Source organism: Oncorhynchus gorbuscha, linkage group LG11 (assembly GCF_021184085.1).
Source record: "Oncorhynchus gorbuscha isolate QuinsamMale2020 ecotype Even-year linkage group LG11, OgorEven_v1.0, whole genome shotgun sequence".
In the NCBI taxonomy this organism is placed as follows: domain Eukaryota; kingdom Metazoa; phylum Chordata; class Actinopteri; order Salmoniformes; family Salmonidae; genus Oncorhynchus; species Oncorhynchus gorbuscha.
The window spans coordinates 22218815-22244110 of NC_060183.1; the positions used below are offsets into that span (position 1 = coordinate 22218815).

The window sequence follows — 25296 nt, forward strand, 5'->3', positions numbered from 1 at the left end:
GTCAGAAGTCAGACCTGAGCCTACTCTCCCTGTTAATCGTGAGGAGCAGCTGCAGTGGGAGAGGCTGCACCACTTGGAGAATTGGACATGGGAGGAGGAACTGGACGGAAAAGGACCCTGGGCTCAGCCTGGTGAATATCGCCGCCCCAAGGAGGAAATTGAGGCGGCTAAAGCGGAGAGGCGCTGGTATGAGGAGGCAGCACGGCGACGCGGATGGAAGCCCGAAAAGCAGCCCAAAATAATTATTGGGGGGGGGCTTAAAGGGAGTATGGCTATGCCAGGTAGGAGACATGCGCAAACTCCCTGTGCTTACCGGTGGGCTAGAGAGACCGGGCAGACACCGTGTTATGCTATGGAGCGCACAGTGTTTCCAGTGCGGGTGCATAGCCCGGTGCGGTTCATACCAGCCCTTTGTATTGGCCGGGCTAGAGTGGGCATCAAGCCAGATAAGCTTGGGCAGGCTCGGTGCTCAAGAGCTCCAGTGCGCTCCCCGCACCAGGCTTCCTGTGCGTGTCCTCGCTTCAGTATCACCAGTGCCAGCACCACGCATCAGGCCTACAGTGCGCCTCGCCTCTCCTGCGCTGTCGGAGTCTCCCGCCTCTCCAGCGCTGTCGGAGCCTTTCTCCTCTCCTGCGCTACCGGAGTCTCCTGTCTGTTCAGCGCTATCAGAGCCTTCCTTCCCTCCTGCGCTGTCGGAGTCTCCCGCCTGTTCAGCGCTATCAGAGCCTTCCACCTCTACAGCGCTGCCGGAGCCTCCTGCCTGTTCGGAGCAGCCTGAGTTGCCAGTCTGCAGGGAGCTGTCAGTCTGTATGAAGCAACCAGAGCTGTCAGTCTACAAAGAGCTGCCAGTCTGCAGGGTGCTGTCAGCCTGCATGGAGCAGTCAGAGCTGTCAGTCTGCATGACGCAGCCAGAGCTGCCAGTCTGCAAGGAGCTGCCAGTCTGCAAAGAGCTGCCAGTCTGCAAGGAGCTGTCAGTCTGCATAGAGCAGCTAGATCTGCCAGTCAGCCATGATCTTTCAGATCTGCCAGTCAACCAGATCTGCCAGTCAACCAGAATCTTCCAGATCCGCCAGCCAGCCAGGATCTACCGGAGCCTACTACCTACCTGAGCTTCATTTCAGTACTGGGCTTCCTCTCAGTACTGGGCTTCCCCTCAGTCCCGAGCTGCCCCTCAGTCCCGAGCTGCCTCAGTCCCGAGCTGCCCCTCAGTCACGAGCTGCTCCTCAGTTCAGTGGGGTTCTGGGTGAGGACTATTAGGCCATGGTCGGCGGCGAGGGTGGATTATCCCAGGATGCGAAGGGGAGGAACTAGGACATTTATGGAGTGGGGTCCACGTCCCGAGCCGGAACCGCCACCATGGACAGACGCCCACCCGGACCCTCCCCTATGGTTTTGAGGTGCGTCCGGGAGTCCGCACCTTAGGGGGGGGGTTCTGTCACGCCTTGGTCTTAGTGTTTTGTGTTTTCGTTATATATTTGGTCAGGCCAGGGTGTGACATGGGTTTATGTTGTGTTTCGTATTGGGGGTTTGTAGTATTTGGGATTGCGGCTGAGTAGGGGTGTTGTATAGGCTTGGCTGCCTGAGGCGGTTCTCAATCAGAGTCAGGTGATTCTTGTTGTCTCTGATGGGGAACCGTATTTAGGTATCCTGAGTTTCACTGTGTATTTCGTGGGTGATTGTTCCTGTCTCTGTGTAGTTTCACCAGATAGGCTGTAATTAGGTTTCACGTTCCGTTTGTTGTTTTGTATTTTGTATAGTTATTTCATGTGTCACTTTTTCCATTAAAGTCATGAGTAACCACCACGCTGCATTTCGGTCCGACTCTCTTTCGACAAACGAAGAACGACGTTACAATTAATTCGCCATCACCTCATGTTTCAGCATAATAATGCACAGCCACATGTCGCAAGGATCTGTACACAATGTCAAATGTCCCACAGCCATTGAAGAGGAGTGGGACAATATTCCACGATCAACAGCCTGATTTGGCTATTTCAGCACACCTGTTGCTGACAGGTGTATAAAATTGAGCACAGAGACATACAATCTCCATAAACAAACTTTGTCAGTAGAATGGCACATACTGAAGAGCTCAGTGACTTTCAACGTAGCACCGTTGGAACAGGATGACACTGTTCCAACAAGTCAGTTTGTCAAATTTCTGCCCTGCTAGAGCTGCCCCCGTCAACTGTAACTGCTGTTATGGTAGGCTACACAAGTGGTAGGCTACACAAGCTCACAGAACGGTCCGCAGACTGCTGAAACGCGTAGCGTGTACAAATCGTCTGTTCTCGGTTGCAACACTCACTACCGACTTCCAAACTGTTTCTGGAAGCAACGTGGGCACAATAACTGTTCGTCGGAGCTTCATGAAATGTGTTTCCATGGCCGAGCAGCTGCACACAAGCCTAAGATCACCATGCGCAATGCCAAGCGTCTGCTAGAGTGGTGTAAAGCTCGCCGCCATTGGACTCTGGAGAAGTAGAAACGCGTTCTCTGGAGGAATTAATTGCTTTCACCATCTGGCAGTACTACGGAAGAATATTGGTTTGGCAGATGCCAGGAGAATGCTACCTGCTAACTGTAAAGTTTGATGGAGGAGGAATAATGGTCTTGGGCTGTTTTTCTTGATTCGGGCTAGGCCCATTAGTTCCATTGAAGGGAAATGTTAATGCTACAGCATACAATGACATTCTAGACGATTCTGTGCTTCCAATTTTGTGGCAATAGTTTGGGGAATGCCCCTTTCCTCTTTCAGCATAACAATGTCCCCGTACACAAAGTGAGGTCCGTGCAGAAATGGTTTGTCGAGATCGGTGTGGAAGAACTTGACTTGCCTGCACAGAGCCCTGAACTCAACCCCATTGAACACCTTTGGGATGAATTGGAACACCAATTGCGTGCCATGCTTAATTGCCCAACAGTGCCGGACCTCACTAACGCTCTTGTGGCTAAATCGAAGTCGCCACAGCAATGTTCCAACATATAGTGGAAATCCTTCATAGAAGACTGGTGACTGTTAAAGCAGTTAAACTGTTAAAGGGGGGACCAACTCCATATTAATACCCATAATTTTGGAATGAGATGTTCGACGAGCAGGTGTCCACATACTTTTGGCCATGTAGTGTATCTGTGACCAACAGATGCATATGTGTATTCCCAATCATGTGAAATCCATTAATTACAACCTAAGGATTGTATTTCAATTGACTGATTTCCTTTTATGAATTGTAACTCAGTAAAATTTCTAAGATCTTGTGGGGACACTTCTACTTTACCTAAGATAAAAATGACAAAGTTGTTAATTTCATTTTATATTATAATTTTTCTCTTTGGAAGTGAAGCTGGGTTTCAATGATATACGTGGTTGACTTCAGAATCTCTGACAGCCTCTAACGCACGGCGAAATCAACACAACAGTGCCACCTGCCGTTAAGCAAATGCAAATCCAACTGCGCATGCGTTTCCGGTTACCCATCATGCACTTCATGTTAAATAATTGTTTTCTACTGTAATATATTAACACAGGAATATGTTTTTACGGTCATAATGTTATACATTATATAGTTATGACACGTTGAACAGGGCACGAGATTTGTTTCTGGATCGCGATATTAGTATTACCGCTGTCGGAAAAGGGAAGTCCTAGAATCCCTTCCCAATGTCACGTAAGAACAGTCAGTAAACTCTGGTTTCTCTTCAGATCGTATAAATCTTTCGCCTTTTACTAAAGATTTCCGTGGAGAGGAACAATATGAGTATCAATGAATTTTTTGATGCCCTGCTTAATTGCGGGGCTGCCTTTGGTTTGTGAATTATAATCTCAGACGTTTTCAGTTAGGTATTAAAATGTAGGACATGACTATGTCAATGTAAACCCTACATCAGTAAGGCGAAACCTGGTGGACTCGAGGCTAGGTGGTGCATTTACAAATTACTTATGTTTGATGATGAGCGTATTACTTTCTGCTTTGCTGCTCTATTACTACTATAATTATTTTCAGTCGCTATAACACTTATATGTCGTGTTATTGTACGGTGCATTCGGAAAGTATTAAGACCCCATGACTGTTTCCACATTTTGTTACATCAAGTTCTTATTATAAAACGGATTATATATATATTTGCAAATGTATTACAAATACAAAATTTAAATAGCACATTTACATAAATGTTCAGACCCTCAAGCTCTGTCAGGTTGGATGGAGAGCGTCGCTGCACAGCTATTTGGTCTCTCCAGATGTGTTCGATCGATCGGGTTCAAGTCCGGGCTCTGGCTGGGCAACTCAAGGACATTCAGAGACTTGTTCTAAAGCCATCGCTACAACTCCCGTACGAGCTCGGGAGAAACGTCATGCGTCCTCCGATACACAACCCAACCAAGCCGCACTGCTTCTTAACACAGTGCGCATCCAACCCGGAAGCCAGCCGCACCAATGCGCCGGAGGAAACACCGTGCACCTGGCCACCTTGGCTAGCGCACACTGCACCCAGCCCGCCACAGGAATGGTGCGCGATGAGAGAAGGACACCCCTACCAACCAAGCCCTCCCTAACCAGGGCGACGCTAAGCCAATTGTGCGTCGCCCCACAGACCTCCCGGTCACGGCCGGTTACGACAGAGCCTGGGCGCGAACCCAGGGACTCTGATGGCACAGCTGGCGCTGCAGTACAGCGCCCTTAACCACTGCGCCACCCGGGAGGCCTTCAATGGCAATTTTAAATGCACAGAGATACCTTTACGAGATCCTGAGGCCCATTGTCGTGCCATTAATTTTCCGCCATCACCTCATGTTTCAGCATGATAGTACACGGCCACATAACACAAGGATCTGTACACAATAACTGGAAGAAAAATAAATGTCCCAGTTCTACCACCAGACATGTCATCCATTGAGCATGTTTGGGATGCTCTGGATTTACGTGTATGACAGCGTGTTCGAGTTCTTAACCCTGCCACAGTCAACTGTAAGTGCTGTTATTGTGAAGTGGAAACGTCTCGGAGCAAGAACGGCTCAGCCGTGAAGTGGTAGGTCACACAAGCTCACAGAACGGGATCGCCGATTGCTGAAGAGCATAGCATGTAAAAATCGTCTGGCAGTCCGACGGCCGAATCCGGGTTTGGCGGATGCCAGGAAAACGCTACCTGCCCCAATGCATAGTGCCAACTGTAAAGTTTGAGAAATAATGATCTGGAGCTGTTTTTCATGTTTCAGTGAAGGGAAATGGTGACATTCTAGACAATTCCGTGCTTCCAATTTTGTGGCAACAGTTTGGGGAAGGCCCCTTTCCTATTTCATCATGACAATGCCCGTGCACAAAATGAGGTCCATACAGAAATGGTTTGTTGACATCGGTTTCGAAGAACTTGACTGGCCTGCCCTGACCTCAACCCCATCGAAGACCTTTAGGGATGAATTGGAACGCCGACTGCGAGCAATGCCAAATTGCCCAACATCAGTGTCTGACATCACTAATGCTCTTGTTGCTGAATGGAAGCAAGTCCCTGAAGCAATGTTCCAACATATAGTGAAAAGCCTTCAGAAGAGTGCAGACTGTTATAGCAGCAAAGGGGGGACCAACTCCATATTAATGCCCATGATTTTGATATTAAATTTTTGATGAGCAGATGTCCACATACTTTTGGCCATGTATTGTATCTGTGACCAACAGATGCATATGTGTATTCCCAGTCATGTGAAATCCATAGATTAAGGCCTAATTAATTAATTTCAAGTGACTGACTGGTTTATATGAATTGCAACTCAGTAAAATCTTTGAAATTGTTGAATGTTGCATTTATATTTTTGTTCAGTGTAAATATGTGCTGCACGGAATCATGATCAGACAGGTAGAGAAATAAATTCCTCTTATTAAGTTATTATGGTAAACATTCTAAGATCTTGTGGGGACACTTCTACTTTACCTAAGATACAATGACCCAGTTGTTTATTTCATTTTACATTAGAATTTTTCTCTTTGGAACTGAGGCTGGGTTTCAATGATACGTGGTTGATTTCAGAACCTCCGACAGCTTCTAACGCACGGCGAAATCAGCACAAGCAAGTGCAAATCCAACTGCGCATGCGTTTCTAGTTACCCATCATGCACGGCGCTTAAAATAATTTTGTTTTCTACTGTAATATATTAAAACAATAATATATTATTTACTATCCTAATGTTATGCATTACATAGTTATGACTGTACACGTTGAACAGGGCACGATATTTATTTCTGGACAGCGAGATTAGTATTACCGCTGTCGGAAAAGGGAACTCCTTGAAACCCTTCCCAATGTTAATGTGTATGCCCTGTTTTTCTTTTCGGATCGCCAAATTCTTTCGCCTTTTACTAAAGTTTTCCGTGGAGCCGGAACAATATAAGAATCAGAAAGTTTTTTGACTCCTTGGTTTACCACGGGGCTTCCTTAGATTTTGAAACGAAATCGCAGTCGTATTCAATTGGGTATATTGCATATCTTAATGTAAACAATGCATTTTTTATTCAATTTGAACTCGGTGTTGTTTGTGTCGTACTGCTTTGCTTTATCTTGGCCAGATCGCAGTTGTACATGAGACTGGCCTACCTGGTTAAATAAAGGTTAAATAAAAAAATAAGCGAAACCTGCTGGACACGAGGTTAGGTGGTGCATTTACCAGTTCGTTTTTGGTTTAATACACGTTATTACCTTCTGCACTATTATTACAATATTTTTTCAGTTGCTATCACATTTCTAATCTACACCTCATCTAGAGTAGGACTACTTATTGTGTATTACAAGTGACTGATTTAATATCAACATGTTTAATTAATTACACAAATATACACCGAGTGTAACGAAAAAGAAAAACCTGAAATGACATTACACTTGCCTGGATGTTATTGGGGGTGCACGACTTTATCGCCACCTGTTGGACTGGAGTGCGACTCGGTCGGTTTAGAACTGTATGTTGATGAGGCATTGAATGCTGTTTTTAATGCAGTATACTTTGCTGGACACTACTTCAATCTGATGAAAGCAATGAAAATTCTAAAATAATACAGTGGTGGAAAAAGTACCCAATTGTTATACTTGAATAAATGCATAGTAACTTAATAGAAAGTTACTCAAATGAAAGTTAAAGTCACCCAGTAAAATACTACTTGAGTAAAAGTCTAAAAGTATTTGGTTCTAAATGTGCTTAAGTATCAAAAGTAAATGTAATTGCTAAAATATGCTTAAGTATCAAAAGTAGAGGTAATTTCAAATTCCTTATATTAAGCAAAGCAGATGGCACCATTTTCTTGTTTTTAAAACTTACGGATAGCCAGGGGAACACACTCTAACACCCCAATATAATGTACAAACGATGCATGAGTTTAGTGAGTTTGCCAGGTCAGAGGCAGTAGGGATGACCAGGTGTTCTCTAGATAAGTGCATGATTTGGACCGTTTTCCTGTCCTGCATTCATCATGTACAGTCGGAAGTTTACACACGATTAGGTTGGAGTCATTAAAACAAGTTTTTCTGTAGTTTTGGCAAGTCGGTTAGAACATCTACTTTGTGCATGATACAAGTATTTTTTCCAACAATTGTTTACAGACAGATTATTTCACTTATTATTCACTGTATACAATTCCAGTGGGTCAGAAGTTTACATACACTAAGTTGACTGTGCCTTTAAACAGCTTGGAAAATTCCAGAAAATTATGTCATAACTTAAGAAGCTTCTGATAGGCTAATTGACATCATTTGAGTCAATTGGAGGTGTACCTGTGGATGTATTTCAAGGCCTACCTTAAAACTCAGTGCCTCTTTGCTTGACATCATGGGAAAATCTGAGCCAAGACCTCAGAAAGGAAATTATAGACCTCCACAAGTCTGGTTCATCCTTGGGAGCAATTTCCAAACGCCTGAAGGTACCACGTTCATCTATACAAACAATAGTATGCAAGTATAAACACCATGAGACCATGCAGCCATCATACCGCTCAGGACGGTGACACGTTCCGTCTCCTAGAGATGAACGTACTTTGGTGCGAAAAATGCAAATCAATCCCAGAACAAGAGCAAAGGACCTTGTGAAGATGCTGGAGGAAACCGGTACAAAAGTATCTATATCCACAGTAAAACGAGTCCTATATTGACATAACCTGAAAGGCCACTCAGCAAGGAAGAGGCCACTGCTCTAAAACCGCCATAAAAAAGCCAGACTATGGTTTGCAACTGCACATGGGGACAAAGATTGTACTTTTTGGAGAAATGTCCTCAGGTCTGACGAAACAAAAATAAAACTGTTTGGCCATAATTACCATCGTTATGTTTGGAGGAAAAAGGGGGAGGCTTGCAAGCTGTAGAACACCATCCCAACTGTGAAGCACGGGGGTGGCAGCATCATGTTTTGGCAGTGCTTTACTGCAGGAGGGACTGGTGCACTTCATAAAATAGATGGCATCATGAGAAAGAAAGATTATGTGGATATATTGAAGCAACATCTCAAGACATCAGTAAAAGCTTGGTCGCAAATGGGTCTTCCAAATGGACAATGACCCCAAGCATACTTCCAAAGTTGTGGTAAAATGGCTTAAGGACAACAAAGTCAAGGTATTGGAGTGGCCATCACAAAGCCCTGACCTCAATCCTATAGAACATTTGTGGGCAGAACTGAAAAAATGTGTGCGAGAAAGGAGGCCAACAAACCCGACTCAGTTACACCAGCTCTGTCAGGAGGAATGGGCCAAAATTCACCCAACTTATTGTGGGAAGCTTGTGGAAGGCTACCCAAAACATTTGACCCATGTTAAACAATTTACAGGCAATGCTACCAAATGCTAATTGAGTGTATGTAAACTTCTGACCCACTGGGAATGTGATGAAATAAATAAAAGCTGAAATAAATCATTCTACTATTATTCTGACATTTCACAATCTTAAAATAAAGTGGTGATTCTAACTGACCTAAGACAGGGAATTTTTACCTGGACTAAGTGTCAGGAATTGTAAAAACCCGAGTTTAAATGTAGTTGGCTAAGGTGCATGTAAACTTCCAACTTCAACTGTAACTAATACTTTTGGGTGTCAGGGAAAATGTATGGAGTAAAAAGTACATTATTTTCTTTTGCAATGTAGTGAAGTAAAATAGTAAGGTTCAGCCACCCCAAAAAATGACTTAAGTAGTACTTTAAAGTATTTTTCTTAAGTACTTTACACCACTGGTCGTACAATAGTACACACTTTCTACACAGACAAACTCTTTTGGAAAATGTGAATGATTCAATGGAACTACAAAGCAAATGAACTAGTCTTTATTCTTATGTTCATCATAATATAATAATGAGCATTTATAAAATGACCACACGAAGAGACCTTCAACACCAAGAGCAGTCCCCATCGGAAGATGTCAAAGACTAGAGACTTCATGCCATATCTTTTGCTTCAACTTTTATCTTCTTTATTTTTTTTTGGCCTGTATACTGCAATTCAGCTTTTAGCTGTGAATGTGTACAAGTCAGTCTAACTACTAATAAAACCTTGATATACCTCATAAAAACATAGCTAAAAGAGATAATGATATTCTGGCTCCTCGTGAGTAACCATTGGAGCCCAGTGGCATAGTGTAACATAATCCCAGGGCTCTGCTTTCAGTACTTAATTCTGCTTTACACATCGTCTCACATGATCTCGGCGTCAGATATCAGGAAAGCCATCCAATTTCCTTCCGTTAACATTTCAAATAATGACAACTTCTCACAATGGTTGAATGGCAAAAGCATTCCCACACACAATTATACATTAAATAATTAAAAAGGCCATATACCCTTTGAAAGAATCATGATTTCTCTGGGAGGACAACTGGCTGAAACTATTGAATGAAAATAACTACAGGATAAAACAGTCATACCAACGTGTTAAGGTGCAAGTGATGCAAAATGATTTAGAATATCCTGAAACACTGAGAAGTTCAGGTACGAAGCAAGAACATTGACGAACCAACACTCACTCTACAAAGCTGCTTTTTGGTTTTGCTGCAACATTAGCATTTGTTGTTATGCTAATCAATATTCTGTTATTTCACATGGCTTTATCATACTGGTAGGATACCACAATGGGTGGGGAACAAATTTCTCAAGACTATAAAGCTTCTTTTCAATGTTAGCCTGGAACTAGACTGATATTTTGCAGCAAAAGGGTTTCAGGGTAAAGTAGAGCATAAATTCTAACCCAATGCATCTAATTAATGACTAGCTATTATAACTTGGCCAGAATCATGTTTCTTTATGTGGTCAGAACTTATCAGATGGTGATAACATCAAGAAATTAATTAAGAAATTCCCATTCTGAATGAATGGATTTGTATCAAGATGAAAGTACTCACAACTGTTGACATTTGGCAACTAACATTCAATAATGCCAGTCTATGCTTTGACCCTACAGTACCTGAAAATCGCCCGTTTCTTACCGTCAGTGATGTTGCATGATGCACAATTCTACAATCAATGAAACATTATGGTTTTGAGTGTAAAAGTAAAACAAATCTAAATGAAGGCACAATCTAAAGTTTGAGAACATTTTCAAGTGCAGTTTTTTTCATCTCAGGCGTATAACATCTATCCCGTCTTGTGGAACTGGAAGCAGTTTAATATTATTTTTTTTTATATGAGTGACTTGCTCCTTTGAGCTTCCCAGAAAGTCCTGTACAAATTTCCACCGAGTGTTTCCTGTAAACATGAAATAACTAGGTAACAAAACACCATAAGCCCCCCCAAACAATGACAACATCAATGTATAAATGTCATAGAAATTGCATCAAGGAGACTCTTGGCATCATCCTTTACTGGATTATATTGTTCAGATGATTCCATGGCTTGGACACTCATGACGTAGAGCAAGTTCAGAGAGGTAAGAAAATATCAGCTTGCTTCACCTTGTCAATCATGTCAATAGCAGAAACCTCTCCATGTTAGTGCACGTTGACGAATAGCTCCTGGCTCGACCACTATCCAGTTCGGTTGATCATGTTTGGTCTGTGGTCGGTCCATACAGTCGCACTTCCTAATTGCACTTGAGGTTAATTCATGTAGAAAAAAAGAAACTAGAAGCAGGATGTCAATGTCTGTTCTTGTCATTTCATAGGTATCTGCAGCTATGGGAAGCCCACTGGGTCACAAAGACCATTCCTGCAGGGCTGCCGGTTAGTCCTGCAGATCTCTCTCGAGGTACCTCTGAAGACGCAGGCATCGTGGACAGGAAGGCGACTTGGCCTTGCAGGTTACGTGAGACACGGCCTTACACTCTTTACACCTGTATGTGGGGGGGGGGGGGGGGGGGGGGGGGGGGGGGGGGGGGTTCAGTGAGTGATCACATTTCAGTGTATTGAAGTGATAAATGGCCAGGGCCCTACCTGGTGGTGGTGTCAAACTGGAAGGGGAAGATGATGTCACTAGTGTGACAGATCTGGCAGATGAAGCCCCTCTGGGTGCAAAGGTCACAGTGGTGGACGTGGTTGGAGGCAAACTGGATCAAAGTGTTCAGGTAGGCCACATACATTCCCTCCGCTATCTGAACACACACACACACACACAGAGAGAAAAAGCAAGTTCAACATTTTTACCTACATCTATTTGGTTTCTGGTGGTGTAGTTTTGCAGGTAAATAATGTGCATTATTTCATTTAAAAGTGAATTGACTAACAGGGATAATTAAGTAATGACTGTATTGATACCTGTCGTAAGTCCATGACACTGTAGAGATGGCTTGATTCCAATAAGTATGTCCTTGGACCCAGTCTTGAGAGAAAAATAACACAATAGTTACACAATAAATGTTTACTGGTATGTGGAAATCATTAATCTATTGACGTTTGGCCCAAGTCCAGATCACCTGAAGAATGACCTAGATGACCCGAGTTCTCAGGAAGCAGGATCAATATGTTAACCAGCTCACTTTGATAAACTTTCATTCTGTAATGCTTAAAGTATTTCCTGGATTCTAAAATTCAAATAGTTTGCTTAATTTCAGTTTGTGACAATACAAGCAAGCATAGTTTAAAGAATCGTTGTACCATCTAAACCACTGAAATATATTTTCCATAACCAAAACTATTTTATTTTCAGCTGGTGTTCAAAACCGAAAGCAAAAGCTGCAAAAACGCAACTTAAGGGAAGCATAGAAATAGTGCACATAGAACAGATCTATCACTTCTTAGACTTGCTTTCAATAATAATGACAGTTCTATAACACACATATCTATGTGAATTTGGTCAGGTCACCCAAAAAGTTACATATTGCAGCTTTAAACAAAAAATACAAAAGTGGATCACACACACACACCTGGTCTGGATGTTCTTGCATGCTCCGCTGCGGCAGGTGAGCAGGTAGTCTCCTAGGAGACTCAGCCTCTGTCTGTGGCTCTGTGCCTGGGCCATGGCCTCGGCATGCTCCCACAGGTCAGGGTTCAAAAGGTCAAGGTTGAGCAGGGGCTCATGTTCAATCTGAGCCAGCAGCTTAAGGGCATGCCTGGAGACCTACATTTACACAACCAGGGCAAAGGATGCATACAAGAGCATCTTAACAACAAACACATATAATATTAAGGACAACAGTACTGGTTTAGTTCCATGTCAAAGGTAAAAGAAAGAAAAAAGTTATGCAAGGAGGAAGTTAAGGTATGTTTCTATTCTGATTATGTTGGGAAATTATTTATTTTTTATTGACCATGGATATACTTTGGCACAAATATTGTGTGTGTGTGGTCCATAGACACTTGAGACTCACCTCCCGAGGTGCAAGGTCCCAGTTGTGCACCATGCGGGAGGGTATGACGATGGTGTCGCCCTGGTGACAAGCGTCGCAGTAGTACTGCCCTGAAAACTCACACAGTCTGGCTTTCCCTCGGGAGACGCCTATCACCTTTGGACAACCTGCAGAGAAGAAAGGCGTTAATAAAGTTGATGTCGGAAGTTTACATACACCTTAGCCAAATACATTTAACCTCAGGTTTTCACAATTCCTGACATTTAATCCCTGTTTTAGGTCAGTTGGGATCACCAATTTATTTTAAGAATGTGAAATGTGAAATGTGAAATAATAGTAGAGAGAATTATTTATTTCAGCTTTTGTTTCTCTCATCACATTCCCAGTGGGTCAGAAGTTTACATACACTCAATTAGTATTTCGTAGCATTGCCTTTACATTGTTTAACTTGGGTCAAACGTTTTGGGTAGCCTTCCACAAGCTTCCCACAATAAGTTGGTGAATTTTGGCCCATTCCTCCTGACAGAGCTGGTGTAACGGAGTCAGGGTTGTAGGCCTCCTTGCTCGCACACACTTTTTCAGTTCTGCCCACATATTTTCTATAGGATTGAGGTCAGGGCTTTGTGATGGCCACTCCAATACCTTGAATTTTTTGAAGCCATTTTGCCACAACTTTGGAAGTATGCTTGGGGTCATTGTCCATTTGAAAGACCCATTTGCGACCAAACTTTAACTTCCTGACTGATGTCTTGAGATGTTGCTTCAATATAACCACAATTTTCCTACCCCATGATGCACTCTATTTTGTGAAGTGCACCAGTCCCCTGCAGCAAAGCACCCCGACAACATGATGCTGCCACCCCCGTTCTTCACGGTTGGGATGGTGTTCTTCGGCTTGCAAGCCTCTCCCCCTTCTTCCTCCAAACATAACAGTGGTCATTATGGCCAAACAGTTATATTTTTGTTTCATCAGACCAGAGGACATTTCTCCAAAAAGTACCATCTTTGTCCCCATGTGCAGCTGCAAACCATAGTCTGGCTTTTTTATGGCGGTTTTGGAGCAGTGGCTTCTTCCTTGCTGAGTGGCCTTTCAGGTTATGTCGATATAGGACTTGTTTTACTGTGGATATAGATACTTTTGTACTCGTTTTCTCCAGCATCTTCACAAGGTCCTTTGCGGTTGTTCTGGGATTGATTTGCACTTTTCGCACCAAAGTACGTTCATCTCTAGGAGACGGAACGAGTCTCCTTCCTGAGCGGTATGACGGCTGCGTGGTCCCATGGTGTTTATACTTGCGTACTATTTTTTGTACAGATGAAAGTGGTACCTTCAGGCGTTTGGAAATTGTTCCCAATGATGAAGCAGACTTGTGGAGGTCTACATTTTATTTCTTTTGATTTTCCCATGATGTCAAGCAAAGAGGCACTGAGGTTTAGGTTAGGCCTTGAAATACATCCAAGGGTACACCTCCAATTGACTCAAATGATGTCAATTAGCCTATCAGAAGCTTCTAAAGCCATGACATAATTTTCTGGAATTTTCCAAGCGGTTTAAAGTCACAGTCAACTTAGTGTATGTAAACTTCTGACCCACTGGAATTGTGATACAGTGAATTATAAGTGCAATAATCTGTCTGTAAACAATTGTTGGAAAAATTACTTGTGTCATGCACAAAGTAGATGTCCTAACCGACTTGCCAAAACTATAGTTTGTTAACAAGAAATTTGTGGAGTGGTTGAAAAACAAATTTTAATGACTCCAATCTCAACTGTACATTCACATTTCCTCAGATTTTTCTTTACAAAAATCACTTACTTGAAAAACAGTGCAGATGCAAGATTGGTAACAGAATGACAGTTCGTGCCGTCATTCTGTTACAAAACTTTGCATATGCATTGTTCTTCAAGTAAATGTACATTTTTGTCAAATGTTATTTTTTGCAATCCTTGGATTTGGTTTGAATGAAAAATGAGAGTATCAGTGTCATTGTTACTGTGGTATTGCCTGTAACAACTAGTAGGTTGATGAGATTTAGAGCTACCTGCACACTTGAAGCCCTGAAGGTCCAGCCCCTTCTCTGTGGGCACTGTGCATAGATGGGCCAGCAGCACCCCGTCCCCCTTCAGTCTATGCTGCACCAGTCTGTGGGTGTTCCCTCCCGCCCCAGGGGCCACCCCGGGGCTCGCCGGCTCCCAGTCTTCTCCACTCTCCAGGTAGGAGTCCAGGGCTCCCCTGATGAGGTCCCTCCAGGCCCGTGCCTCCTCGGAGCTCTTGGCCCTCAGCTTGAGCGTATCCCTGGCCGTTACGACCCTAAAGAAGGCTGGTCCACCCATAGAAACGTCTGGGACCACGTCCCGGATCCCCTCGATGGGGTGGGAGCAGCGCAGCACCTTCTGCCCGTCTTGCATCCGGAAGCCCTTGAGAGTCTCTAAGGAGAGGGAGAAGACGAGAGGAGTCCAGATGCGAGGCTCGGAGTCCTGGCAGAAGTACAGCACCGCTTCCTTAATGGCGTCTGACTCTGGGTCTGTGGGACGCGTCCAGTCCAGCTCCAGCTGCTGCACCTGCTCAACCACAGCCCCCCCTCGATCGGGACTGGCGGGTACGGAGGAGGGGGACGAAGGGGAAGATTTTGGGGGCTCATCCGGGGTTACACTGCTGTCAGAGAGCTGCAGCACCTCCCACTGGTCATCGAGGAGGTGAAGTGGGCGGCACTTGTTGACGGCTTCAGTGATGCGGTCCACCCAGTCCTCGGCCTCATCGCAGTTGGCCGCCCGCATAAGGAGCCTTTTCCCGGGGAAGGCAAGGTCGAAGCGGCCCTCGGCCGAGGTGACGCAGGCATCCTCGCAACGCAGCAGGGAGCAATTGTCGCAGCAGGTGCGCTCCTCTGCATTCAGGTAGAGGCGGAACTCGAAGGGCGAGAGCTCGCAGTAGTAGTCGCGCCACATGCCTACCGTGCCCCGCCGCTCCAGGTGTCCCAGCTTCAGTAGTCCGCGGAAAGGGTTGGAGAGACCTGAAGGACAGAGAGAAAGAGTGAAAGAGAAGAGGGAGCGAAAGAAAGAGTTAAATCAACTCAAGGATGCTATAGAAAAACTGCCCAACAGATCTCTAAAGTGCGTGGGTCTAATTTCTGTCCAGATAAAAATTTGCATGCCAGCAAAAAAACATTCTTTTTTAATGACACTAAACCGGTATAACAGGTTTTATCTGATCATGAAACCACCGGGCAAAAATGATATTCAACTCTGAGGTTCAAACATACCATAAGGAGGAAGTACGATCTTAGGAAGTTGTCAGCAAAAACGAGGAAGCACGATCTTATACCAAAAAGGTAAGAGAATTCATGAACATTACTGGTAGAACTAAAAAGTTCTTCCTGGTTTGAGCCTAGATAGTTGTTTCACAATTGACCCTTCGCTAAGCCCCGCCCCATAATTTTGAGCAACCAATCGCAGTGCTCCAATGGACACATCGGACAAGCTCACGTGTCAAACGCATTAAAGCCACAGAAAGCTATGGCAAAACAGAGTTTTCATGAAAAGGAAGATAAATTGTTTAAATGGCTGAATAAGAGTGCACCAGGGGAACCTGAAATGTAGAGCCTGTTGGAGTATTTTTCTAATCCAAAATTGTACTTTTGTTACATTGTTTGCTAGCTCAGCCGGTTAGCTAGCTCTGTCTCATTGACCACCAAACGTGGCTAACTAGCCAGTTAATATAACTTGTTTTCTTGAAATGTACAGTATGTTAGCAAGTTAAGTTAGCTATATTATGAATAGAACTACAACATCATCTGTTGTTGACATCAGGATATGACTTGAGGGAACTAGTTAGCTCCAAGAGTGGTTAGTAGTAGCTTTATCTGCTTGACATTCAGAGCCAGTCAGTGGCTAACTAGCCACACTACAAACTAACTTGTACCAGGTTCCTGTGAAGCAATTGTCATGACAGTCCACCATAACATACTCAACAGTCTCCTGATTAGCAAGGGGTTGTCTGTGTTGAATTTTATTATGTATTAAAAACACAGTTTGAGATCATGGTGTAGGGTTTTCTGAATGAGGAATGGAGCTTCCTGGGAATATTTTGGCCGAGGTTGCAACAGGAAGCAAGGGTGTGTGAGGCTTAGCAAAGGGTAAATTATGGAAGTTGTGGACTGTCCAATGACTCACAAACCCTGCCATTGAACAAGCAAGTCTTTGGTTCATCTTAATTTCCTTGAACTAAAGTGTGACAAAGACCAGAACAACATGTGCTGAAAACTAGGAACAATCCTTTGGCATACTGTCACCTCATGACCAAGGCCATTCGTATGGTGGTTACAACAGACTGCATCACAAGGTGTTCTGTGTTCAAGAAGTGCTAGAAGAGTTGGTGTCCCTGGTTTTGGGAGCTTACCTATCTGCCTGCGGTGGACCACGCTGGGGGGGGACTGGGGGGTCTCGGGCTCTAGAGGGGGAGAGGTAAATCCGTTCACACAAGCTGGGCCAGACCCTAGCAAAGACTCATCGGGGTAAGCCAGTTCCTCAAGGTGTGGCTTATAGATGTCATCCTCAGAGATCCAGGAGTGGGAATGCTAAGAAAGGGTAAATGGGTCTCAGTGGTGATCGGTTGCTCATTTCGCAAATCTGGAAATAATTGTTGTTTCAGCTTTTAACCATATAAGCCCACAGATGCGTTACTATTTAGCAAAGCTTTGCCCAATATACATTCTACTAATGCAGCCTAGACTACAGTGGAAAATATATCATTATATCATTATCTAGGGCAAAGGTCAAGGAGAACTCAAATAACTTAGAGCGACTGAACATGCCGATTGCCACGTTTTTTCTGCTACTCATTAGACAAATTATGAGACACGGTAGACGTGGAAGCCTATTTCACTTCCTTAAAATCCCCAGAATGAATCGAAGACAACTCAAGGAATCGATTTTTGTCTAAGATGTTGTCGTTGCACAATTATACACCTGACTAAAGTATGTTTGGTGTAGTACTTCTCAAGTTCAAAAATGTGCAACATGTCTTAAGTAAACAAAGTCAGAGCTGCTGGGCAGGTCTGTCTCACTGTCTATGCTTTTGGATAGAGAGCCATCACCGCAGCTGTTCACCCCATGCTAAAGGCAAATGGCCATCATCAAAACCAAACGGTAACTTACCTGTTATACGCACGGATGCTACAAACTCTGTTTTAGGCTAGACTGACTTTATGACCAAAATTATCATACTTACACTTTGTCGTCAATTTTGACACGATAATAACTGTTTCTGATTCATATCGATGCCACATAGGCCATTTTCAAAGGGATTTGTTGCTTTTAAAAGGCAGTCGCTCTTTAAGGCAAATCACATGATGAGTGAGTCAGACAGGGGGATGGGAGGGAATAAGAGAGAGATTAAATTTACTGTGACTGAGTCTGTAGACACCATCCGACTGAGCACGCTGGTAGTGCGGTGTAGGTTCATGTGGGCTGAAGGCTCCGAGGCGCTCTTAACAGAATATTCTGTTTTTTCCCCCTGTGGCGCCTCAGTGGCAGGCAGGTGAGGAGTTGTCGATGTGCTCTCCACACAGTCACTGAGACTGGAGGGCCCTTCAATGTGCGAGTACACGTTGGAGGGGGCGTGGGTCCTGGTGGACGGCTCCTCCTGGTCTGACCCCAGTGAAGCAGGGTTAGAGGGGCCAGTGAGATGTGTGACATGTCCCTGGGTCTCGCTGTCGGAGCCACTGAAGGCAGTGTTCTCAGAGAGGTGGTCTGCGCCTGGGGTGGACACGTACGAATCCTCGCGCATGGAGTCCTGACTGGAATGGGCACTCTCCCTGAAGTCTGCCAGAACACTGCATGGTTACACAAAATAGGAGATGTCAGAGGTCGACAGAAATCACCAAATGAAACAAGGGACAACATGTTAGACAGTTCCTTTAAGTATTTAATATATTTCTTTATAACATTGTTAGTCGAATCACGTTGCTTGCATCACCATAATTGCGGTGGGTTTAATTCTTGCGTGAGTACGCCTACAGGCATTGACCTCAAGTTGCTTTGGATAAAAGCATTTGCTAAAAGCAGTAATTATTTTCTGTCTTATACTGCTTTGGTGATTTTCCAAGGACCTCATTTATTAGCACAGGTACACTAACAACACCCACACTCACACATTACTTACTCTTTGAGAGGCCTCTTGGCATTGCCATTGTTCTCCATGTTGGAGATTTCCAGGTCACATGGCCAGGGCTCCTTGTCTGGGCTCTTGGGGTCGTGGCCTTGAAGCAGACTGTCAGAGCTCAGACTGGAGGAGAGCTGAGACGACCCTGTGGTGTCCAGGCTCAAATTGGACGAATTCAGTGGGGTCTTAAACCCTGAGACCCCCCCAATCCCCTTCCCCAGCACCCCTCGCTGCACTTCAACCGTGTCCGACCCTCCGGACGACTGTGACACCGTATCATAGGATTCCTTGCGCTTGGTGAGAAAGGGGAGGTCGAGCGCTTCAGCCTGGGCGACAGGGCAGAGGCCAGCCAGAGCCAGAGGGGTGGTGGTCCACTCGTTGAGCACGGCCGATTTGTAAGAGAGGTTGAAGGTGAGGGAGGCCAGGCCCTGGATGTAACTGAGCAGCACCTCACGCTCCTCAGGGTCCAGAAGCAGGGCGGAGGGCTGGTAGTGGGCCTGCAGTTTGGAGCCCTCGCGGAACAGGGAGGCCAGGTAGCACTCCATTAGGCCGTGGTTGAGGGCCAGCCGCAGCCAGGCCCGGCAGCGACCCGTGTCCGTACCCACAAAGCTCAGCTTCTCCAGCTCCGTGATCACGTCACTGAGGGCACCAGGAGGAGGCATTACATAATTTATCATTACAGAGAATTGTTTCATGTACAGTATACACCACACATATTGAAACAAGCTACACCATCTGATCTGAAACATTTTCTTTTGTCATTCTGCTTAACTACTGTAAATAAATAGCATTCTGCTTAACCACTGTAAATACACATTATTCTGCTTAACTACTGTAAATAAATAGCATTCTGCTTAACTACTGTAAATAAACATTCTGCTTAACCACTGTAAATAAACATTATTCTGCTTAACTACTGTAAATAAATTGCATTCTGCTTAACCACTGTAAATAAACATTATTCTGCTTAACTACTGTAAATAAACATTATTCTGCTTAACTACTGTAAATAAATAGCATTCTGCTTAACCACTGTAAATAAACATTATTCTGCTTAACTACTGTAAATAAACATTATTCTGCTTAACTACTGTAAATAAATAGCATTCTGCTTAACCACTGTAAATAAACATTCTGCTTAACTACTGTAAATAAATAGCATTCTGCTTTACTACTGTAAATTAATAACATTCTGTGATTTGTTATGCACACTTATTGCAACATAATAGAGGATATAAACATCCCATTATCTGAACTTCAACTTCTCTAGCACACTAAAGCTATTGAGGGTGGAGACACTGCACTAGAGGAGCCTGTACGGCTATCTATAGGTGAAGTGGGATTCTCATTGTACAGCTTCAGGCATCCACGCACCCGTGAGTGACAGTCTTGAGGAGGCTCCAGAACACAGGCTGGGGGAGGGCTCCCCGGGACCCCCCTTTCCTGCCGCGTCCCCCAGCCTCGGAGCGAACATATTTGCTTTTGATGCCGTGGATAAAGATGGCCTCCAGTGCGCAGCACAGCAGATTGGCGTCCCCATCCTCGCTGGTAACCACGACATCGGTTGTCACGTAGCGCTTCTGCAACGCCTTGAGTGACCACGCCAACTTCTCCTTAATCCACTAAAGAAATTGTAAGATTGGGTTAAATCACATAGCCCAACAGATGAAACATTTCCAAATGTCTTCAACTGTTTGAAGTGACACAATTTGGCAATGGACTTCCCCAGATATTGGAAACAAAATGATGGCAGAAAAGATGTGTCATCACCTTGAGAAGGGTCATTAGCCATGTGAATATGAAACATACCCTGACACACATACAAGTCGCCCGATGTCAGCTGACACTGGCAAAAGGGCCAGAGAAAATCCATTTTAGGCAATAACACAAAAAACAGATTATGAGCTACTGTTGGGCTGGAATGGGTTTTGGCATTCATGACAAAGCGTGTTCTGGGCATCTAATAACACTTGACCAAATACATGTTTGTCAAAATGGCTCTTTGACATCTAAAACAGACTGTAAACCTATTTAACTGCTGCTCATACAAGTTCTACCAACCTGACTACAAATAGGAACACTTTTGATCTTTATTTTCCCCAGAAAACAGGAACAGTGGACACGGGCCTACAATTTAAATTGATAAAACAAACCTTTGCCTCATTGACGTTGTCGGTAAAACTTGAAAATGACAGCATATTATTGATTATCTATGATATTTATCCCACAGGCTACATTGCACAATGTCTAGCCTAAATCAAACATCAACAGAGTTCAGTTAAAGGAAAACTCCACCCAAGAACTATCTTTTAGTACTTGATTCATTAGCCCATTATTGATAGACCCAAATTGTTTTGCATGTCAGCAATCAAGTTTTCAAGATGTAGAACTTTAAAAATACAGAAACAAAGGTGGTATGAGACATTTTGCATCATATAATGGTGCGTTTCGCAGGTTATTACTAGAACAGCAAAGATAGCCTACACCACTTAAACAGACCTAAAATAAGTTTCAGATATTGATTTTATTCACTTAGTTTAAACCGTCTGTTATAAAGTAGTGCAATCAAACTGTGACATAAAAACGCCACGACATCAATGGGCTGCATTAAAGCAGAAGTCTGTTTTTTCACGCAAAAAAAAAGATGAAAAAAAAAACATAAAAGAAATATCTGGTTGCGTTTTATAAACGCAGATCGAAAATGCTTCTGATTGTAATTTCTGCTGTGCATCTGACTAATTTTGTGCTTCAGTTGCACTTCACTTGGATGAAAATTCATGAACGGGCATTCTATCAGCAGACAGGGCTCTGACTGATGCATAGCTACTTTTCTCCTGTACTTTCACCATGTAGCCTACTTTTCTCCAGTAAAATGCAAGATTAACTTCAAACAAAACATTAAGAAATGTAGCTGGCTGCATTTTTCTATGATAAACATTCTAAAGATCTGGCCATGCATTGTTTTTGCCCAAAATGGTATTTTCTGCAAAGAAAACCTGCCCCTGATCACTCTATTGAAGCAAAGAAACACTGTTTTCTTTCAATATAAAACACTGGTGAACTGGTTTAAACACAGATGTTTTGATGGTCTGCATTTAGAAAATGCACATTTTTGAATTCTAACGCGACCCCAGCTACTTGTCCACACAGTCACTTACGTGAATAACTATGTCATATAGGCTAAGGTGTTTGACATAGTAACCTGGACTTCAATGACTAAGAACGGGAAATCAGGGCATCCCAGTAAGAAATAAACATTAGGCTAAGCAATAAAGATACACTTAGGCTTATTGTTAAAATACTAAGATTGGTCAGGCATAGACAGGGTCAATGTGTCACTAAAACAGTATCTGTGAGAGAGATCTGATCATCTTTTCAGAGTCACATGGAAGTGGTTTATGGGATTGGATGGGCCATTAACAGTAAAAAAAAAAGGTTTAGCCTACCTGCTTGACGTCTTTTGCCTCTGGCCCTGTATCTGGGGTCTGTGTGGCTAACATCTTGCCTCCAGGGATGAGAGTTACTCCCACATGACACGCTGTGACATACACATAAGATATCTCCGGTGGTTATGCTGACAACAAGCTGAACAAACAACCCCATGAAAAACACATTGTTACAGGGCTCTACAGTGTGACCATTTTACTTGCAAATAAATATTTTGCTGTACTTTAAATTTTAATTTAGGAGCACCAGTGCGTCTAGAAAAATGTATGATTCTAGCTTTAATACCTCAAATATTTGTCCTTGTGCTCCTAAATGTATTTGTGTGAGACTACATTTTCCAATTTAGGCGCACATGTGCTCCTTGTAGTTCTGCAAGCCCCCTTTATATCCATTTAGGTGGCATTTGACATAATATAAGTAAACAAACACATCAAGGGCTGTCAGTACAATATTCTAGTGATAGTGACATTCATTGACAGAAGAGAGACTGACTATAAGATAATTTCCACATCGTGCCGAGTCACACAATTTAGAGATCACAAGATTGTTTTAGCTTACATCTACATTTATGGTGTGTTGACACCAGCTCAGAAATCAATCACACGGTCTACTGAGGTTTTTGTTGACAGTAAGACAAGTTGCCACAGAGGAAAAAATACCAGTCAGGAATATAACTTCCTGGAAGAAGGGAACGTGAACGTACAGCGAGTGCTCACGAGAGCATTAACGTGTTTGTCAAAAGCTTTGCATGATCACTGGAGCCCATCCCTTTATCCCAATTTGTATGACACTTATCTAACGGCTGTGTCTATCTAGTGGACAAAAACAACATTCCTTTAAAAACATATATATAATTCCTAAACCCTAATTCCCAAATGACAACGTTAACGTCTACAAATCAGCTGATTGAGAACCCCCGGTACTGTCGTAAAGAGATGCTCTTAATAGAAGGCTAAATGAACAATATAGTTACATAAATACAAACATGCATGTGTAGTTGACAAGAAACACAAAGAAAAACACAAGGAACATTGTGTTACTAACAAGCTAGCTAGATACATACCGTGTTATTGTTGGGTCAACGTCGTTAACTAGCCAGTTAGCGATATCCAAAACAAGCGATATTACAGGATTTTTCCCCGCTGCTTTGTCGTTCTTGTTTGACTCCTACATAAACTGCAACATTGTCTCGCAAGATGCCATTTCACAGAGTCGTTTCTTTCACATGTACATTCCTGAATCGGAGACAGGAAGAAAAGTCTAATCGAATGTGTCTGCAACCTTTAGCTCAGCTTCAGGCAGAGATGTTCGAGAAAGTAGGAGATCGGAATCGCATTGGACAATGAATTAGGTATAAGCCTCCACCCAGCAGACTGTCGACCAATCGCGTTAATGTTGTTATGTTGCGTCGCACGGTTGCTAAACAAATCGTCACGCAATCCCTTCTCGAAGTCCGATTATGAGTCGAGAAACCTGTTATTTTCCTCAAAATAGCCCAGAATAGGCTGTGCGGCCCATTGACAACGTATGGGTAAAGTATACAAGGGGCATTAACACAATTCCATCTCCTCAAAAGTGCCTATGGTTCAGGTTCAGCTCAGCTGAGGGGACAAATGCATGATGTGATATGTCTGGCTCTACATTCCTTCAGAACATACGGGCTTGCAGAAAAGTTATATGTGCACTTGCATGCAACCAGATGGGTACCAACTACTGCAGAAGTCTTCCAGAACTACGTCCCCAAAATATGTCAGCTTCATGTAAAAAGCGAAATTATTCTCATTCCTGTTCAGTGACGTTTTGTTGGATAAATAGTCTGGCTGCAGAAGTCTTCCAGAACCAGGTATGCTCTGCTATTTTAATTTTGCAATATAGGACACCATTCCGCTCTAGCATACCCTTACCCCTATATTCTTTATAGGCTATTGCTGACTGTCCTATATGCCTAGGGCTCTATGCTATGTTTGTCAATTAATAAAAGATTTTAACTTTTCCACGTGATCATTTCTTTGAATTCTTTGGAGATTTGCCCATTGCTGTGGATATGTTCATGCTATTAGGTCTACTGATTTTTGTTTGTTTTATGTAGTGCGTTGTCCTAGTTTTTTCTAAAGCATTTATATGTGTGTGTTTTCTTCTCTTCTTTAAAAAAAACAAAGGATGTGTGTGCACAGTTCAGCAATAGAAAATTAGAAAAGTAAGAACGCATGAGAAATAATATAGATTGATTGAATTCAAGTGATTACTGTAACATATCATAGCTTTTTTGTATCTGTTCATAATCAGTATTCCAGGAAATGTTTCACAGCACTACGAGTTCTTTTTCTCTCTCGCTTTACCAAGGTTTCTGCTGAGTATGAATGATTGTGTCATGGTATTTACTCTTTGATTGAATTACACTATCAGTGTATAGACAGTTTCTATTTCGCAATGATACTAATCTCTCATATTGATGAAAGACATTTACCACAAACAATGGTCCGGAGACCAATATCAAATAGAGGCCAAGCAGTAGCAGCTAATGTATTTATTTATCATTTGATGAGCAGTGATCTGAGTAACAGATAGGCTTGTTACCATATAGACTCTATTTTTACATAGAGTTACCGAGCTTCACAATAAAAGGTGAGTAATGTCCAATCAGTGGGATAATACATTTAATCATCACTGATATGTCTGCTTTGGTTTTTGACATGAGACAACACATAGTTATCCCATAGTACAGATAGCTTTAGAACTCACACCAATGTATGTAAACTAGTAGAACTGTACAAGAGTCATACAAATTAGAAAGAAACAAAGATTTCGAAATATATTCGAGAACTAGTGTTAGCAAAGATGGCAGATAAATTAAGATAGTTCAATCAGGCCGTTTATTACCATTGAAAAAATGACTTTTCTTTTTGAAAAGCGGTATCCCAAGTATTAATACAGTAAAGTATTATTATGTTATTAT

The 25296-nt window shown here is 43.1% G+C and overlaps 1 protein-coding gene and 2 non-coding genes across 3 annotated transcripts; 2 read left to right on the forward strand and 1 right to left on the reverse strand.

Moving 5' to 3' along the window:
- Positions 1-3683: 3683 nt before the first annotated feature.
- Positions 3684-3799, forward strand: LOC123989626. The gene has a single exon (XR_006830583.1). It is a non-coding gene; the product is annotated as a U5 spliceosomal RNA (small nuclear RNA).
- Positions 3800-6307: 2508 nt separating this feature from the next.
- LOC123989627 lies at positions 6308-6421 on the forward strand. Its single transcript, XR_006830584.1, has one exon. It is a non-coding gene; the product is annotated as a U5 spliceosomal RNA (small nuclear RNA).
- A 2849-nt stretch (positions 6422-9270) lies between these two features.
- Positions 9271-23663, reverse strand: LOC124048307 (pleckstrin homology domain-containing family M member 1-like). Its single transcript, XM_046368952.1, has 12 exons — positions 23404-23663; positions 22340-22431; positions 20268-20515; positions 18894-19532; positions 18135-18564; positions 17130-17307; positions 14776-15744; positions 12755-12900; positions 12311-12504; positions 11703-11766; positions 11382-11539; positions 9271-11281 (listed from the first exon to the last, which is right to left on the reverse strand). Exons 2-12 carry the CDS (start codon positions 22391-22393, stop codon positions 11173-11175), a joined length of 3189 nt encoding a protein of 1062 aa, XP_046224908.1. The 5' UTR covers positions 22394-22431; positions 23404-23663; the 3' UTR covers positions 9271-11172.
- Positions 23664-25296: the final 1633 nt, after the last annotated feature.